Raw genomic sequence first — 18997 nt, forward strand, 5'->3', positions numbered from 1 at the left:
ATGGAATTAAAATTTCAGGCAAAAGGACTTCAATGATAACATTCATTGATGACATTGCTATCTTCAGTGAAAGTAAACAAGAATTACAAGATTTGCTGAATGGAATGAACAGTCTATGAGTACAGAATGTGGATTGAGAGAAAATCGGAGAAAGATGAAAGTAATGAGAAATAGCAGAAATGAGAACAGCATGAAATTTAACATGAGAATTGGTGATCACAAACTACATGAAGCAAAGAAATTCTGTTAACCAGGCAGCAGAATAACCCATGATGACCAGAGCAAGGATGACATAAAAAGGAGACTGACACTGGCAAAAAGGACTGTCCTGACCTAGAGAAGTACACTAGTAGTTAACACAGGCCTTAATTTGAGGAACGAATTTCTGAGAATTTATGTTTGGAAGACACCATTGTAGGGTGGTGAAACATGGGCTGTGGGAAAACAAGAAATGAAGAGGATAGAAGCAACTGAGATATGAAGCTACAGAAGACTGTTGAAAATTAGGTGGACTGATAATATAAGGAATGAAGAGGTTCTCTGAAGAACTGGTGAGAAGAGGAATATATGGAAAACACTGACAAGAAGAAGGAAGAGGATAGTAGGACATCTGTTAAGACATCATGGAATAACTTCCATGGTATTAGACAGACTTGTAGAGGGTAAAAACTATAGAAAAAGATAGACTGGCACCAGGAATCGGTCAAACACTTAACTAGACCTGTGCTGAAACAGTCACACATGCTCCCAGCCATCTTGGAGTTTCAGGCATTCAATGAAGGTCAAAGAGACTGGGAAATATACCAAAAATGGCTCACGCTGCACTTTCAGGCAAATGACACAAAATGGCTGAAGATCAATGGGCCTTTTTGCCATCTAGCAATCCACAGTTATATTACTTGGCTCAAAAAATATCCCCATTGTCTAATTTATCTGTGCCTCACAACACCACAAATCATTTTGGATTGAAAATTTTCTGGTGTTGGATAGAAGATGTAAATTCACAAGCAAGTGTGGTAGATCATACACAGAAAATTTAATATGTGACGTAGCGATTCACCTAGTCCTGGATAAGGAGGTCCACACACATTACTTGAGACAGCCTGACCTCTATCTGGCTGATATGCTGCAAACTGTGTGTGCATTTCAAATATCAGAAGCTATGCAACGAAGTTTTTCAGCAAAGTGTGATATTTCACATGTGGCCCAGGGCCATAGTGACACAGTGCAGTGATGTTCTGTAATAGACTCTAAAATTGTAAAAATGTTCCAGTCATTGCCAATCAATCAACCGGCCTCATTCTCCACAAACCTGTGCTGGTGTACTGCATGTCTTTTGCGGCAAAACGCTTTGTTTAATAGTTGCCCAGACTGTTTTTTCTTGCATTCCAGATGACAATGACCACAAAAGTGTTAAAGTGTTTCCATAGAGTTCACACTGCAGATGTATGCCGTAGCACAGTGGGCACCATACATCAGTTCAAGCTGATTTTAATTAATAACATTTCAGGTAGTGATCAGCTGGTAGCACCATGTAAAATTTTGTTCCATGCAGCAGTGCAAAACATTCCACTGACTTTTCATTTTGTTAGCAGGGCTTCAGTTCAGCCTTTAACCAGTCTACGTACTGTAATGCGAGTGCTAACTCACTCAGCAGAGTCCAGTCAGAGTTGTGGGCATTCAGCCATCATCAGATGCCACTCTTAAGTCACATGCAGCTGACGGTTGCTTATAAGCAGGCATGTTGATTGTTGTCATTTTTTTGTTGTGGTGGATCCATCTGTTGACAACATTTTTGGCCTCAGCACATATTCCTTGTTTGGACTTTCACTACACTATGAAGTACACTCCATCAGCTAGTTGGTGCCCTGTGAAGCCCTTGATACACTTTGTACACAATTTATACTACTGTGTGAACCTTGTTTGGGGAAGTCAGTAAGCTTTTCAGGCCCACATTGTCTTAAAGCTAAAACCAAGTCTGAGATTTTGCAAAGTTCACCTTATTCCACTGGCCGTTACGGAGGAAGTTGAGATTGAACTAGCCAGATTAGAACAGCAAGTTTTGTACCCTGTTTCCTACAGTCAGTGTGCTTAATAATTAGTGGTGATTGGGGAGCCTGTGGGCTCTCTTCTGTTGTGTAGAGATTTCAAGCAAACCATTGAAGCTGAAGTACACATTGATTTGTATCTCTTGTCTTGTCCAGATGAACTTTTTTCTAAACTTGCAGGAAAAAACCTCTTTTCTAAAATAAATCTAGCAGAGGCATATTTTCAGGTGCCTCTTGATGATTTTAAACCATTCAGATTCTATCAATATAAAAGGTTACCTTTTGGTGTGGCTAGAGCCTTCGCAACATTTCAGAGGTTTCGTGAACAGTCTACTACACTAATTCTGTATTGTGTGAATTAACTTGACAATATTCTGGTCACTGATCACAAGACAGAAAAATATTTGCATAATTTAAGTTTGGTGTTTGCAGCAAATGCACAGAAATGTCTCAAGTGTAACTTTTTCAAATGTGCTCTCCTGCTAGCAGTCACTTATTTATCACTACATCCTCAGAGAAGATGGCCTTTGGCCCATAAAAGAATATCTACAGGATATTCCAAACATGCCACTGTCTAAATCTGATAAGGTCCTTCAAGTATTTATATCAAAAATGAAATAATATGTGTGATTTATTCCCCCGTGACAGCTTTCACAGCCTCTCTGTTAAACTGCCTCCATGAAACGGGAGTCCCCTTTCAGTGATCAAAAGAATGTCATCTGGCATTTCAAAAATTAAAATAGGTTCTCCAATCAGCACGCTGTCTTGTGAGTTACCAGCCCAAATTGCCACTGTGTTGGCAACAGATGCAGCCTCATAAAGCATGGGGATGTTCTCCCTCATGAGTTAAGAGGATGGTACAGAGATGCCAATTAGATGCATTTAAAGATGGTTACTCCAGCTCAGCAGTGTTACTCTCAGACTGGAAAGGAAGTGTTGACCATCGTTCCTGGTGTCCTTAAATAATGTATTTTTTATGGACACATATTTCGTATTATCACTGAATATAAACCATTCATGTCACACTTTTGAGCCAAGGTTAAATTGTCAGAGTGTATGGTTCTCTATTTGATGAATTTCCAACATTCCATTTATTATCACACTTTCATTCAGAATTCTAATGTGAATGTACTATCTGGCCTTCCAGCACATCCACATACGGAATTTGATCAGCCAGAAAAAAGTTTATTTTCACTTAGATGGCCAACTGGAGTAATTACTTACCAAGTTTCCTGTAAATTCCCAGGACATTGCTACAATGTCTCAGCACAACTTGGTTCTTTAATTGCTTCTGTAGTATGTCCAGTTGGGTTGGCCTGCCACACTCTCAGGCATAGAGACACCTTGCCTTTGCATGTCTCAAAGCCATTAGTAGTAATTGTGTTCTCAGATGTAGTAATGTCTTCAGTAGTATGAGGGTATTGGTTGAAATTAATTTTGCTGAATAAAAATCAACCATGGCTGCATAATTTTGCTTTGTTTATGAGTAATGGTGTTGACAAATAAAACTTCAGTTAAGCAGCCATGGCCAATTTTCATGTATCACAATTAATTCCAGCAAATATGTCTCCGATGTAATGCACTGTTTCTGTAAAATTTTTCACATGCAGATTTGTCTGTTTTCAGGACTCATCATTATTTCAAACTCTTAAGCCAAAATCTGCTGGTTGGCTAAAATTTGCTTCAAGTCTGTGATTCAAAATTGCAATTTAATAGAAATATGGGCAGAATAAAAGCATACTGCATCTATTTTTTTTATATACATACCCCAAGTATAGCATATTCCTTGCTTTCCTGATTTGTAACACGAAACAGCTCTCCATTTGCTTCTCTTGTTCGAAACATGAGCTGAACTAGCATCCACAGTTTGTTCGGTTCAAATGACAATGAAAACTTCACAAAGCTGTGAGAGCCAAATCGTGTAGGTACAGTTGGTGTAAGGCAGCTGTGTCCTGTCCATCCCGAATCACAGGTGCAATGAACATCAGAAGTGTCAGCATTGCAATAACCATGGGCACCACAATCAGTAGTGGAGCACAGCTGCTCTGTCACTGGGCAGCCTCTTCTACTGTTTTCTGACAAAGCCGGATCAGAAAGATCATACAGCTGTAAGCCAAGGCAAAAAGGTCATACCCAATATTCGAAAGAGAATAAAAATTTATTGTGATAAATACTCAAATCGTAGCTATAAATGTTCTACACCGTATAAAGGCAACTGAAAGCTCAACCTAGCCATTAATTATTCACTAAAACCAAAAATACCACACAACAATTTATGTAAAATGATACACACACACACACACACACACACACACACACACACACACACTGCAGTCTTTGAACTTTATGTGTTCTTGAGACCTTGCTTTATATTCTAAAATACAGGGTGTCCATAAAGTCACTTTACAACTTCAAAATTTTATTACAACGGCAGTTGTTGAAATATTTTAACAAGATTTCTTTTATTGTAATCACTGTTTACTAAAGTTTTTGTTTATACTAAAATTTCGTTTCAGATACTCTGTTGATGGAGGGAACTGAACCTCTATAAAATGGCAACTCCTCATCCATGCATGGCACAACAAATTAATGGAGACAGGGACAGTGTTGGATAAAGGGAGGAGCGGGCAACCAAGAACATCCGAGGAAAACATCGATCATGTTTTAAATGTCTTCACTCGTTCACCTACGAAGTCCATCCGCTCTGCTGCCAGACAGTTGCAACTACCATGTTCAACTGTGCATAAGGTCCTCCACAAGAACTTATGGTTGTACACTTACAAAGTGCACCTGTTACAGACACTTGAGCCAAATGACAAGCCAAAATGGACAGAGTTTGCACTCAACATGCTGGAATACCTTTTGGAGGATGAAGCATTCCTCAAGCAAGTTTGTTTCAGTGATGAGGCAACTTTTCATGTTTCTGGGACATTAAACAGACACAATGTGAGAATCTGGGGATCTGAACACCCCTATGTAACTAGGGAGCTTCACCGGGATAGTCCAAAAGTGAATGTGTGGTGTGGAATCATGTGAAACCAAATAATTGGTCAATTTTTCTTCAACGAGTCGACAATTACTGCAAATGTTTACCTTGACCTTCTGACCGAATATGTAGCACCACAATTGATTGACGTACAACCAACTATCATTTTCCAGCAAGATGGTGCACCACCACATTGGGGACTGCATATTTGTTGGTTCCTCAATGAAACATTTCCATGCAGATGGATTGGGAGGGATGGGCCAATTCCTTGGCCACCACGTTCACCAGATATCACTCCCTTGGATTTTTTTTTTTTATGGGGGTATGTAAAAGATATCATGTATCAATCATGGATACGGGACATTGCTGACTTGAAACAAAGGATTTGTAATGCCATTGCCACCATTGATGATGCTATGCTACAGCGCACATGGCAAGAAATTGAGTACCGTCTTGATGTGCTTTGTGCAACTAAAGGTGCCCATATAGAGGTCTATTAGACACTGTCAAAAAAACTTTTGTAAACACTGATTACAATAAAATAAATGTTGTTAAAATATTTCACCAACTGCCATTGTAATAAAATTTTGAAGTTGTAAAGTGACTTTATGGACACCCTGTATATTTACACATATTTTTCATTAATAATTTTAAAAATACAAATATTTTTGTCATTTAGAAATATATCTTACCTGGCCATTGTAAAACAGGTTTCTGATGCAACCAGAAAACCCAGTCATGTTGGACATCAAATTCCATTTATACTTTCCCAATGGCAATGGCCGAGCATAAATGCCACCAATTTGAAGAGGCGAATTGACATTCAAGTATTCACTGAAAAATGGAATTTTTCTTTGGGTTTGGCAGCTGCTGTCATCAAACCTTGCAGGTGTACCATCTTCAGTATCATCCATGACAGCAGATTTACAGAAGTCCACTACAAGATGAATATTCTATTTAAGCAAAAGAAAGAACTTCTATCGATTTATGTTATGCATGTTAGCTTCATATTACCTTTCCATATAAACAAGAACATATCAAACAATACAACCAGAATGTAAAGTACAACATATTTATTATTTTTCAGAAGTAAATTAAATATAACACATACAGATATTAAAATGGGATTTTGTGAGTCAGTATTTATGTAGGGAAAAACATATCTTCCTGTTTTTAGCTTTCTCATCAATTGATTGTAATAAAATGGGAAGCAAATACAACAAAACATATAAAATGTACATTACTTTTTTAGGATTGAATTGTGTTGTTGTGGTTTAACAATTTGAGAAGGGATGTAAAAGAAGAAGAAGAAGAAACATGACATCCAACATCCAAGTTAGTTACTTAGGACTGAATTATGTTTTTGTGGTTTAGCCATTTAGTAATACTTTAATGAAGCAATAAGAATTTAGACTAATAAAAATAATTAAGAAAGTAATAAAACTTAAAAATAATTTGAAATTATTATTCATAAGAGACAGACAAAATACACTTAAGATATTGCATTTGTTGACTTTTCTTTGACTGTCATGCAACCTTTCTTAGTTCTGACTGTCTTAACCAAAATAACAAAATTTCTTGTGGAAGCAACATTAAACAGTTAACACAACTTCACTGTTTGTCTGATAATCTTGGAAGCAGTTTGGTAACAGTACTATTACTGGCTAATTCTTCCAGTAAGGTAATATTACACTGCAAAAGTAGTTATGTATGACAAATACGTCTCTCAAACATCAGTTAGTTTCACCAACAAAGAGTGGAATATATTTCCTGTTGTGCTACACAATGATTTGGATATAATAACTAAACAGAATTTTCTTGTGAGGGTTATGTAGATCTACAGAGGTGAAAAAAGTTCATACTAGTGCATTTTATCATCAGCATTATGACAGTGAAATTTATGTCAAATCATAGCTTGCAGAGTTCATTGTGTGTCATCACTTCAGTGTGACATGGGAAACCAATGGCACACTGAGCTAAATGTCTAGAAATCTACTGGAGGCAGCTGGCCTCAGTAAAATATTTCAGTTATTCAGTAATGTATGTTGAAGGTTTTGACAGTCATCACCACATCTGAGCATATGAGGAAGAAGACCATAATGGAGCTTCTCTCAAAAGTGGTTATAAATGGATGGTTTATACACTGATCACAGAGAAAAAGAAAGGGGGAGGTAGAGAGAGAGAGAGAGAGAGAGAGAGAGAGAGAGAGAGAGAGAGATGGGAGTTTAAATAAAACAACATTCCTCACAACTTTGACATGGAGGAACTTGACTTAACCCTAGGCAACATGATGTCAAAAGAAATTGTTTCTTTTGATGGAGTTCTTGAAAATATCACATCTTTCAATGAAGTGATGACTTCTTGCATTTTTCAATTTGGATCACCATTTTTCAATTTGGATCATCATATAACATTTTTTGTGCATGTTTAAGTACCTCCCATTTTCTAAGGGGCAGTCATATGAAAACAAGACAGATGGAAAAAAGTAACTAAACTATTTAGTATTTCAAAAGTAGTCACTATCACTGTTAATAAATTGATACCACTGTGAGATAAGACTGTCAATGCCTTCACGGAAAAATTTTGGTGGCTGCCTACAGAACCAAGACTGTTGCCAGGTATGTATCTCTTTTCCGAAGCCAATTGATGGTCATGAATGTCTTCTCCAGGGCTCCAAAAATGTCAAAATTATATGGGGAGAGACTGGGACCGTATGAAGGCTGTGCAGGGCTTCCCAGTGAAACTTCTGCAGTGAAGTTGAAACAATCTGCCAACAAAATGCCCGCCAACGTGTTACCAAGGTTGTTTTGACTAGGATGTGTAACTTTCAATGGTAAGCCCTTCCACATCCTTGTAGTGAACATTTGTCAGTAGACTATTTCTCTACTAAATAATATTCTTTCAGACCAGCATTACTGTGGTATCCTGAACAGAAAAATGTAGATACATATCTTGAATAATGTCTTGCCACAGAAATAAAATTCTGCCATCTGATATTTGTATTGTATTACATTTTTATTGGTCCTGTTGTGCACAAAATCAGTTTTTGCATAAGACATTGGACAAGTCAGTTTATACGTATAAAGGTCAAAGCAATTTCTATGAATAAATATCTGAAATTACAAATAATGCTCTTCATATATATATATATAAAGAAAGATGATGAGACTTACCAAACAAAAGTGCTGGCAGGTTGATAGACACACAAACAAACACAAACATACACACAAAATTCTAGCTTTCGCAACCAACGGTTGCCTCGTCAGGAAAGAGGGAAGGAGAGGGAAAGACAAAAGGATTTGGGTTTTAAGGGAGAGGGTAAGGAGTCATTCCAATCCCGGGAGCGGAAAGACTTACCTTAGGGGGAAAAAAGGACAGGTATACACTCGCACACACACACACACATATCCATCCGCATATACACAGACACAAGCAGACATATTTAAAGACTTTAAATATGTCTGCTTGTGTCTGTATATGTGTGGATGGATATGTGTGTGTGTGCGAGTGTATACCCGTCCTTTTTTCCCCCTAAGGTAAGTCTTTCCGCTCCCGGGATTGGAATGACTCCTTACCCTCTCCCTTAAAACCCAAATCCTTTTGTCTTTCCCTCTCCTTCCCTCTTTCCTGATGAGGCAACAGTTTGTTGCGAAAGCTTGAATTTTGTGTGTATGTTTGTGTTCGTTTGTGTGTCTGTCGACCTGCCAGCACTTTCATTTGGTAAGTCACATCATCTTTGTTTTTAGGTATATTTTTCCTTCGTGGAATGTTTCCTTCTATTATAACTATATATATAGTACACTTCATATGTTCAAATATTCTGCAATGTTGTAAAAGCAGTGATGCTGTAGGCATGACTTTAAAGATTTTCTAAAGGCTTTACCCCTAGTATTTGCCTTTATGTTCTTGAAAATTTGTTATAAATTTTAACTCCCATGTGGTAAACACCTTGCTGGCACAGAAATGTATTGATTTGGGCCAAATACAAGTTTTTGGTTTGTTTGGTATAATGACCATAAATATCAAATAATGACAATATTCTGAAAAGAAAAGACTGAAAGAGCCACCAACAAACTGTGGCCAAGAAATAGGTGGCTTGCACAGTTTGAGTATGTTGCCCATTCAATTTTCTACACTTCAATTACTACTTTACAGGTTGTGTCATGTGGATCCTACCTACTTACAGCAGCTTTTCTGAACTAGGCAGGTGGGAATTCTCCTTGTAATAAATCCCATGTTCCCATAACATCTTGGCCCCAATCATCATTAGTCCCTGTCCGCCCACCTAGCCCCATCCATCCTTCTCAAATCTCGTGACTACACCTAGCTGCCCTACCCTCTCCCCACCACATCCTTATATGCTGCCATAAGCAGCACTCTGCCTTCCCCCACACCTAACCTGATATTTCTCAACCTTCTGGCCCCAAGCCCCTCTTTACTTACACCACCCAATTGCTTCTCCCACAAGGCGGAGTTGCTCAGAGTCCAGCCTCAGTGCCAGAGAAGTGGTCATTTGTATGAGCTGTGCTTGCATGTGTGTATGTTATCTATTTACGTTGAAGGCCCTTTGCCTGAAATCTTAGCATGTAAAGCAGTCTTTTTGTTGTGTCTGTCTGTGACTCAACATCTCCTGTATATGGTGAGTAGCAATCTTTCATGATCATCAATATCAGTTTTTTGCAGACTACTGTCCTTCCTATTACATTTATTTTAATGAATGTAAAAGTATCCATGCAGCTTTCAAAATGGTGTCTGTAATGGAGGTGTGCTCCAAGCAAAGAGCTGTCATTGAGCTACATTTTGTGAGAAGCCAGAGCATCACAGATAATCATAGGTCCCTGCAGAATGTCTACAGAGACCTGTCCTTGAACACAAGTGCAGTAATATATTCAGCAAGGCATCTGTCATCATTGCAACCAGGTCTTGCAAACCTGTCTGAATTCCCACGTTCCAGATGGTCGCACACAGCTGTGACTTCTGCACTGTTGGAAATCCCTGCACTGTTGCAACATGCAGACACACTCATTCAAGATGACTGACGGATCACAATTAAACACCTTGCTGCACAACTGGGCATCTCTTTTGGTAGTGCTGACACACTCACCTACCAGTTGCGGTACTCAAAAGTGTGTGCCCACTAGGTTTCTTGCTGCCTAGCAGATGACAGAAACCTGCCTTCAGAAAAAAAGTGTTACATTACTCACTGAACACCCCTTGTGGATAAATGGTAAAGGTGGAATACCCAAAATCTTAAACAGCACTTTGTATGATTCTCTAGGTTAGTATCCAAATATAATTGTAATGACCTTTTTCTGCTATTTGAAAGTAGTAATAGCTGCTTTAGAGTTACCCCAAAATGTGACCCATATTTAAGGTGAAAATAAAGGAGTCGTGATATGCAGTCTGTGATGTTTTGTCACTACAGCAGGATTGTAATGAGCAAAGGAGGTAGCAGGTCTTGCTCAATTTTGCACTAAGATATTCTATGTGCTTATTATAGTTATCATTGCTTTACATCCATAACTCTAAGAATTTGGTATCTGTACTATTATCAACTCCTTAATCACTGATAAAGATGAATCAGATGTACATGTCCTTGTTTAGAGCACTATGAAATTTTGCTGCTGTATTGTTTTTTACTATTAATAAAAGCTGATTATTCTGAAGACAGTTGCTACATTGGTCCCTTAGATTGTATACTGTGTGCTGTAATTATTCTACCATTCTCTTTGAACAGAACTGTGGTGTCACTTGCAAATATGATTGTTTTAGAGCAATTTGTGACAACTATGGTGTATCACTGTATGCAAAACTCTAATTTGGGTGTGACAAATTGATATTGTGGTGAATGGAACATACTGACTGCGAGAATCAGACATTCCATGCTAGGAATGCATCTCTGAGTCTTACTGAACTGAAGATTTTGTTTTAGGGACTATTTGTGAAGAAAATGGAGAGATCAGATGTGTGAGAGGAGGAGAGAGATAGTATTGTTGTGAGATGCCATTACAGTACATAGCAAATGTTCAAATAGTTCAAAATAAAATCCAATAACTAACAAAGTATTCAAGGTGTGTATATCTCCATACCAAAATTAGTTAATTACCACGGTACAGATATTATGAGACGTAGATCACTGGGGGGTGAAGTTTGGAATGATAGTGCAAACCTTCATTTTCCACGGTCATCATTTATCGATAGAGTACCTCCAAATTAATAAACTTTAACTTGCTAAATTGTTGGGCTTATCATGCAGACTCATAAAACAACATATCACACAGTTGTGCTGAACGATCTGTATAGCGAGTACAGGTTTTAGAGATTTCAGGTGGAGCAGATAATGACAACAAATTTCTGTGAGATTGTCGCTGTGGAATAAATCTCTTGCTCTCCTGTGGTATTCAAAATAAAATATTAATATTTTACAGGTTTTCAGGAGAATAAAGATGAAAGGAAATAAGCAACTAAGCTAAAGCAACTAAAACCATCAACTAAACCAATAATTAAAACAAAAGCACACATAAAGAATATTTATAATTAACTAACAACCAATAATAATATAGTAAACAATGTTTACTGATTGCTTTAGCACTTCCTTATTTTCCCCTTTAAATAAAAGTGTGGAGTCATCTGCAAATATAATCATTTTATAAGCAGTCTTGCTGAAGCTTTGATTGTCACTGTACAAAAAGAACAGACGTGGTCCTGTTACTGACCTTTGGTGTACATAATATTTAATTAGATTATACTCTGATTAGTGTTCAGAAATAGTTTTAAAGTTGATGTTAGTGTGTTTGATACTGACTGCTTGTTTATAATTGCTCAGGTAGAAAGTGATCCTGTTGTTGCATAGAACTCAAATACCATACTTTTCAAGCTTTGACAGCAGAATCTTATGATCAATCCACTACGTCAAAAGCTTTTGATAGATAAATCAATACTCCTGTTGGTTCTCTTTTCTTGTCCATCAGGCTAAGTACACAAGTAATGCACTCATAAGCAGCATTTGTTGTTAACCTTTTATTTCTGAATCCATGTTCTTTCTTACATAGTACAAGGTGTGTTTTTTAAGTAAGCACCACTCTGAAATTAAAAAAAAAAGACATGCTAAGATATCTCAATAATTTTATTTTTACATGAAAGCCTGTTCCTTAATCTATTCACTGACACCATTACAGTCTGATTCTTCCTTGTTTACGTTGTGTAATGAGTGTTTAAGATGCCTCCGATAATTGTGAGTTTCACCGACTGTGAAGTACGGGCTGTTATAAGGTTTCTTAGTGCTAAAGGCCTAACAGCGATCGATATTCATTGTGAGATCTGTGCAGTTTATGGCGAAAACACTATGAGGATGGAATGGTAAGAAAGTGGGTGAGAGCATTTAAAGATGGCTGCACAAATGTGCATGATGAACAATGGAGTGGTCGTCCTTCGGTCCTTAATGAAAGTTTGGTGCAGGAAGTGGACAATAATGTGAGAGAAAACAGATGCTTCACAATTTCCTCCTTGTTGGATGACTTTCCTAATGTTTCTTGTACTGTTTTATATGGCATTGTGACCGAGCACTGAATTACCGAAAATTGTGCACACGTTGGGTACCGAAAATGTTGACGGATGTGCACAAAACCATACGTTTAGACAGTGCATTGACTTTCCTTGAGCAGTACCACAATGATGGTGATGATTTCTTAAGACAAATTGTTATGGGCAATGAAACATGGGTAGCCTACATCACACCAGAATCAAAGTAACAGTCCATGGAAGTTGAGCAAGGGTATCGTTTTGCTGCAAGACAATGCCCGTCCACATGTGGCGAATCAGATCAAAGATCTCATCACATCTTTTCGATGGGAAACTCTAGATCATCCTCCATACATGATCTTGTGCCCAGTGACTACCATCTGTTACTGCACTTGAAGAAACACCTGGGCAGTCAGCATCTCCAAGAAGATGACGAAGTCAAAACAGTGGTGGTGCAGTGGTTAACAAGTAAGGCGGCAGACTTCTATGAGGAGGGTATTCAAAAACTGGTACAACATTATGACAAGTGCCTCAATATTGACGGAAATTATGTAGAAAAGTAGATTAAGGTACAGGCTTTCATGTAAAGTTAAAATTATTGAGATATCTTAACATGTATTTTTTATTTTTTTTTATTTTTCAAAACAGTACTTAGTTATAAAACACGCCTCATATTATGTTCTTATTTACAAATTCTGTAAGTCTGTCTCACACATTTTCTTCTAATATTCTTTGAAATGCAAGAGAAAAATGTGCAGGGCCTGTAGTTAATTACATTCTCTCTTCTACCTCTTTATTCGTTGAGATGTACTTACCACCAGCACAACAAACTCCAATTTGTGGATGACCTAGAATTAGTATGTGAAAGCACTGGCCTTCCAAAATGTGAAAGCACACTGACAATGAAGGCCAGAGCATGGGGCGACTATTTCTAATAACTCTAAAACTCTAATAAAATGGAGTTTACAGCATTTAACCTGCTCATTACTAAAGTATTAAGGAACACACTTTCTTAAGGAGAAGAAAAGAGTGTAGTGTGTGTTAAAGTTAAGCAACATAGGCTACAGAATAAGCTCTTAGGTTCAGCTGGCTGGAAAGAATGAAATAACACAGAGCTATGGACAAATGTTATAATTTATATGAAATTTAATAGTTAATAAGGCACAGAAATCTTAGTTGTGCATGGGAACAATTTGCGAGCATTTGCTTTTTCAGCCCCCACCCCCCATACACACATACAAACATAAACTGTGAACTCTCCTGAAAACATTGATTCTCAACATACAACAAACATCAAACGTACTCACAGGGGGAAAAAAAGAGGTAGCTTGTCCTCTAGAAAAATCACATTTTTTACTCGAAAGAAAATTTCAGATGGTATAATATAAACAAATTCAGAGAATACATGTGAATGAAAAATATACACACATACACACACACAACTGTGTAGCCTTCCTCATCTACATGTGTTTGAAACTACACTGTTATTACAGAACAAAGGAAAATTGTAATAAACTTGTTATTTCAAGTCAAAGTGTATTTTCCAGTTATTTGAGATAGTTATCTTAATATGTGCACACAACTCTCATATGGAACACATATCATGTATTTTACATGAAAAATTATATGATGAGAGATATTTCAAGACATAAATCACAAACAAAAATGAGGAAACACAAATGCTAGTTTGTAGTAGAGTGAAGGGTGGCACATAGAGACATTTATCTTCTCAGAAAATTACTCTTATCAGCACACAGATACAAAAGCTAGTGTAATTTTCTGAATTGTTGCTTGTGTTTGCAAGTCAGCAATAAACATTTTTGCATGAGTGATTGCCCTTCCACATTTTTTTTTTAACAGGAAAACTAAAATGTAGGATGTAAGCAATGAACCAAGGACTTTCCCAAGATTGTGTGGCTTGCTAGATTTAGTGGTAGAGACAGCTGTACTGTATGTGCACATCACAATGCAGGGGCATTTGTAGACAGACCACAAAGATTTGCAGTTCCTGAAGAGGGGCAACAGCTGTTTCAGTAGTTGCAGTGACTGGTCTGGCCATGTAACATTAGCTACCATGGCCTTGTGAACAAGGAGAAACTACAGCAGTTATTTATTCTGGGGGCAGACAGCTCTAGTGTATGGTTTAATGATGATAACATCTTCTTGGATCAAATATTCCAGAGACAAAATAGTCCCTCATTTCGATCTCTGTCTGGGGAATACTCAGGAAAATGTTGTCAGCAGGTGAGCCAAACTATCATTCTACATGTCAGAGCATGTAATGTTCAATTCCTTAACTAGATAGGCAGGTTAGAGATGTTAAAAAGGGAAACAGTAGTTTGAAGTTAGATGTAGTGGGAACTGGTAAAGTGTGGTGACAGGGAGAACAGGACTACTGTTTAGGTGAGTACAAGTTTATAAATACAAAATCACATAGGGATAATGCGGGAGTAGATCTAATACTGAACAAGAGAATACAAAAACGAAAAATCTACTATGAACAGCACAATGCATTCTAACCAAGACAGACAGGCAGCCACATTACAGTAATACAAGTTTACATGCCCACTAACTCTGCAGATTACGAAGAAATTATGGTGAAATAAAAGAAATTATTCAGACAGTTAAGGGAGATGACAATTTAATTGGGATGGGAGAATGGAATTCAATAACAGGGAAAGGAAAATTAATAGGACCATATGGACTGGGGTAAAGGGAAAGCCACCTATTAGAATTTTGGACAGAGCATAACGTACTCATTGCTAATACTTGGTTTCCACTCACCTCCCTAGACAAGGTTGGTAATGCACACTTTAATAGTGATGGGTGGTTCAGATCCTGATGGTGAAAAATTTTCATCACCAATATTTAGCCAAAAAGGAGAGGAGTGGTGGTGGTACAGAGTTCCTGATTCCCAGTCTTCGCACCAACATCCTTGATTAAATGGCAAACTTCTCCACTGGAGTGGAGGTCATGTGACACTGCTGATGGTGATCGTCCATCAGATGGAGATGTTAAAACTCAGTGGCACTCTTCTACATCTACATCTATACTCCACAAGCCACTTTATAGTGTGTGGTGGAGAGTACTTTGCATACCGCTGTCACTTCCCTCTTTCCCTGTTCCAGTCGCAAAGGGTTTGAGGGAAGGATGACAGCTGGTAAGCCTCTGTGTGGGCTCACATCCCTCTAATTTTATCTTAATTATCTTTTCATGAGATATATGTACAAGGAAGCAACATATTGGCTGACACTTCCAGGAATGTACGCTCTCGGATCTTTTAACAGTAGACCATAACTTGATACATAATGCCTCTCTTGTAGCATCTGCCATTGCAGTTACCTGAATGTCTCCATGATGCTTTCACACTTAGTAAATGAACCTTTACTGAAGCATGCTGCTCTTCTTTGGAGCTGTTCTATTTTCTCTATAAATCCTATCTGGAACAGATCCCAGACTGATCATGAGCAATATCTAAGTGCTGGTCAATTGACAATTTTGTAAGATATCATCATTGTTGATGGACTACATTTCCTGAGGATTCTTCCAATGAATCTTTATAGCATGTGCCTTACATGCAATTAATTTTGTGTGGTCATTACACTTTAAACTGCTCTGCTTGCATACTCATAGATATTTTATGGAAGTAACTGCTTCCAGTGAGCATTCTGCAATCATGTAATCATACAGTAATGGGTCTTCCTGTCTACATATATGCAATACATTATATTTGTTTACATGGAGGGACACTTGCCACAATCTGCACCAAGTCTCAATCCCCTGCAGATATTCCTGCATTTTGCTACAGTTTTCTAGCATTGTGACTCCTCTGTATACAACAACATTATTCACTAAAAGTCTCATGAAACTTCTGACATTATCTATTGTAAAAGTAAGATCATTAGTAACACCTAAAATTAACTGGTGAAACCTAAGACTTACCATCACGGCTTGGTAAAAGTAAAAAATTTCTTATTACATGCATAGATTTTGAACTATTACCAAGAGACGTTGGTAAATCTTAGGATGTACCTATACCAACTGGTAAAACTGTATTCATTAAGAAAATCAGCTTAGCAGTTTATTGGAATAGTTTGTATTTGCTGTAAATTTATGTATTTTAAACATTCTTACACTCCAGTGTGATTATAATGAGTAATATTCAATATAAATAAAAATTTTGTAAAATAATTTTATATTATGAATGTTAATTTTTGTTACAACAAGGCTAACTATTCTGGCATTTCAAATTACATAATATGGAAGAGATTTACACAAGAATTTTATAGTTGAACACTTTTTTAAGCAATTGCACTTTTTGAACCATTGTCCTCCAACAAAAAATTGTTTAGCAACCACTTCCTGTAGACTAATTTCTTCTCTTGCTACTTCTCCAACATTGATAAAATTTTCCTTGCAGAATGTAAATTGGTTCCAGAGTACAATGACTTCAGTTTACCAGCTTTGGTACCAAGTTGAAAAAATTTGTCATCCTGGATATTTATCACTACTGCTATTATAGATTTTTCATCAATTTTTGGCCTGTCTACATCCAGTGCTTTAATTCTTACATTATGTTCAACAGAAGGTTTTGGAATTTTGTTACATGAGGCTGCTTCCATTTCCTTTGCCTGCAATTGAAGACCTTCTTTCGTAGCTTCTAGGATCCGTTTCACTTTGTTAACATTGTTGGAAGTTGTCAACGTCAAGTCACAACCATCAGCTGGTGCTGGTATCTTGTTGTTAACTGTCAACAAATCCTGTGTCTCTGGTGCTTCCTCACCTGCTACAGCTGCACCTTCTACCTCTGTTCCTTCTTTTCCAATAATTGATTCACTGGCATCAATTTCTTGGCCGTCATTTTCAATTTCCTGTGAGTCAGTGGAAGTGGTGTTTAACATTATTTTCCAGTCCTCTTCAGTGTTTATATTTATTATTAAATCACATGGAACAATTGAGGTTGCACATGTCCATTTTTGTTGGAACCCCAAACATGAATTCATATGGTGAACATCTGATCCCTTCATGATAAGCCCTATTTTTCATTGCTTGCAAGAACCTCAGCCCTTCAGACCATTCTGAAGTTTCATTTGTTTCCATCCAAGTTGATAACATATTTTCAGTATCTTGGCTTGTTCTTTCGACTGATCCCTGAGATTGACTGTGCCTCGGCTTCTGTGGGCTATTTTTATATCACTCCACAACCCATACAAATTTTGAATGACTTGGTTACAAAACTCTCTACCATTATCAGAATGAAGGCTACTTGGGGCACCAAAGGTGGTAAAAATGTCCAAAAGATGATATGCTACTTTATCAGCCCTTTTTGAAGGTAGTGCGTGGAGGCTAACAAATTTTGTCAAATGATCTTGGTATACAAGTATGAACTTCGACTTACTGTCTGGGTTTGTCTGCATGTCGATTAAGTCAATTTGGCATCATGGATTCATTTCACCGTGTATGATAGGTTTCACTACAACACCTCTTTTCAATGTGTTTTGCTTTTTCTGACATGGTTCACGTAATCTAAAATAAGTAATGATTGGTTCAGCAGTCACATTCTTGTACTTACGATTCAGTTCCACAACCATCAAGTTTGGTTGCTTTGGCCTATAGCAATGTGGGTCTCATGTAGTATGTTAAACAGTTCATTAAAACAAACATAATAATGAATTTCTTCTTTTCCAGCAGGCACTGAGTTTCTCTTCACCTCCGATGTTGTGAACATCATATTGCTTAAAACGTCTGCAGTGAACAGATTTTTTATTGGAAATGATTTTTTGCATTTTTCACTTCTTTTAACAGAATATTATATTCTTCAGCAGTTACATAAAATTGTTGTCCTCCTTCTTATTCAGTGATTCACTTAAAAGTTCATAAAATCTGTTAAGCATAACATCACACATCCTGATGTAAAGCCACAGAAGAAATACCACTAAAACAAGTCACATAGATGACCGTACACATGATGCTCAACACTGACTGAAACTATGCAGCAGTGAATGGACTGAGAACTTGTAATTGCCAACAAAGAAACTTGTCAGAACACAAAATTGGCAACAATAATATTTTTCTGATCCTGCGCGAGGGAGGCAGGAGTCTTCGATCCAGCTTTTACCAGTCTGCATTGATAAAACCAAAGATTTACCAACGTCTCTTGGTAAAAGTTCGAAAACTATGCACGTAATGAGAAGACAAATTTCGGTCTTTTACCATACTGTGATGGTAAATCTTAGGTTTCACCAGTTAATTCTAGGATTTACCAATTATCTTACTTTTACAGCAATATATACACACGAACACACACACACACACACACACACACACACACAGCAACATAAACCCAACACAGCACTGAACAACCACTCATTACAGTTATCTACATGACAAAGATACACATTTTCTCTCCTTTTCCACCACTTCTGCCCCCTCCCCCCCCCCC

At 37.5% G+C, this 18997-nt stretch overlaps 1 protein-coding gene across 1 annotated transcript in view; it reads right to left on the minus strand.

The window, feature by feature from the left end:
• Nucleotides 1-18997, minus strand: part of LOC126092653 (neural-cadherin-like) — a 314704-nt gene that overhangs the window by 94246 nt on the left and 201461 nt on the right. Inside the window, exons 17-18 of the mRNA XM_049908375.1 lie at nt 5727-5987; nt 3816-4154 (exon numbers count right to left, since the gene is read on the minus strand). Of these exons, the coding sequence (XP_049764332.1) occupies nt 3816-4154; nt 5727-5987 (600 nt within the window). The remainder of the gene's footprint in view (nt 1-3815; nt 4155-5726; nt 5988-18997) is intronic.

The sequence above is a fragment of the Schistocerca cancellata genome, chromosome 7, assembly GCF_023864275.1.
Source record: "Schistocerca cancellata isolate TAMUIC-IGC-003103 chromosome 7, iqSchCanc2.1, whole genome shotgun sequence".
Classification (NCBI taxonomy): domain Eukaryota; kingdom Metazoa; phylum Arthropoda; class Insecta; order Orthoptera; family Acrididae; genus Schistocerca; species Schistocerca cancellata.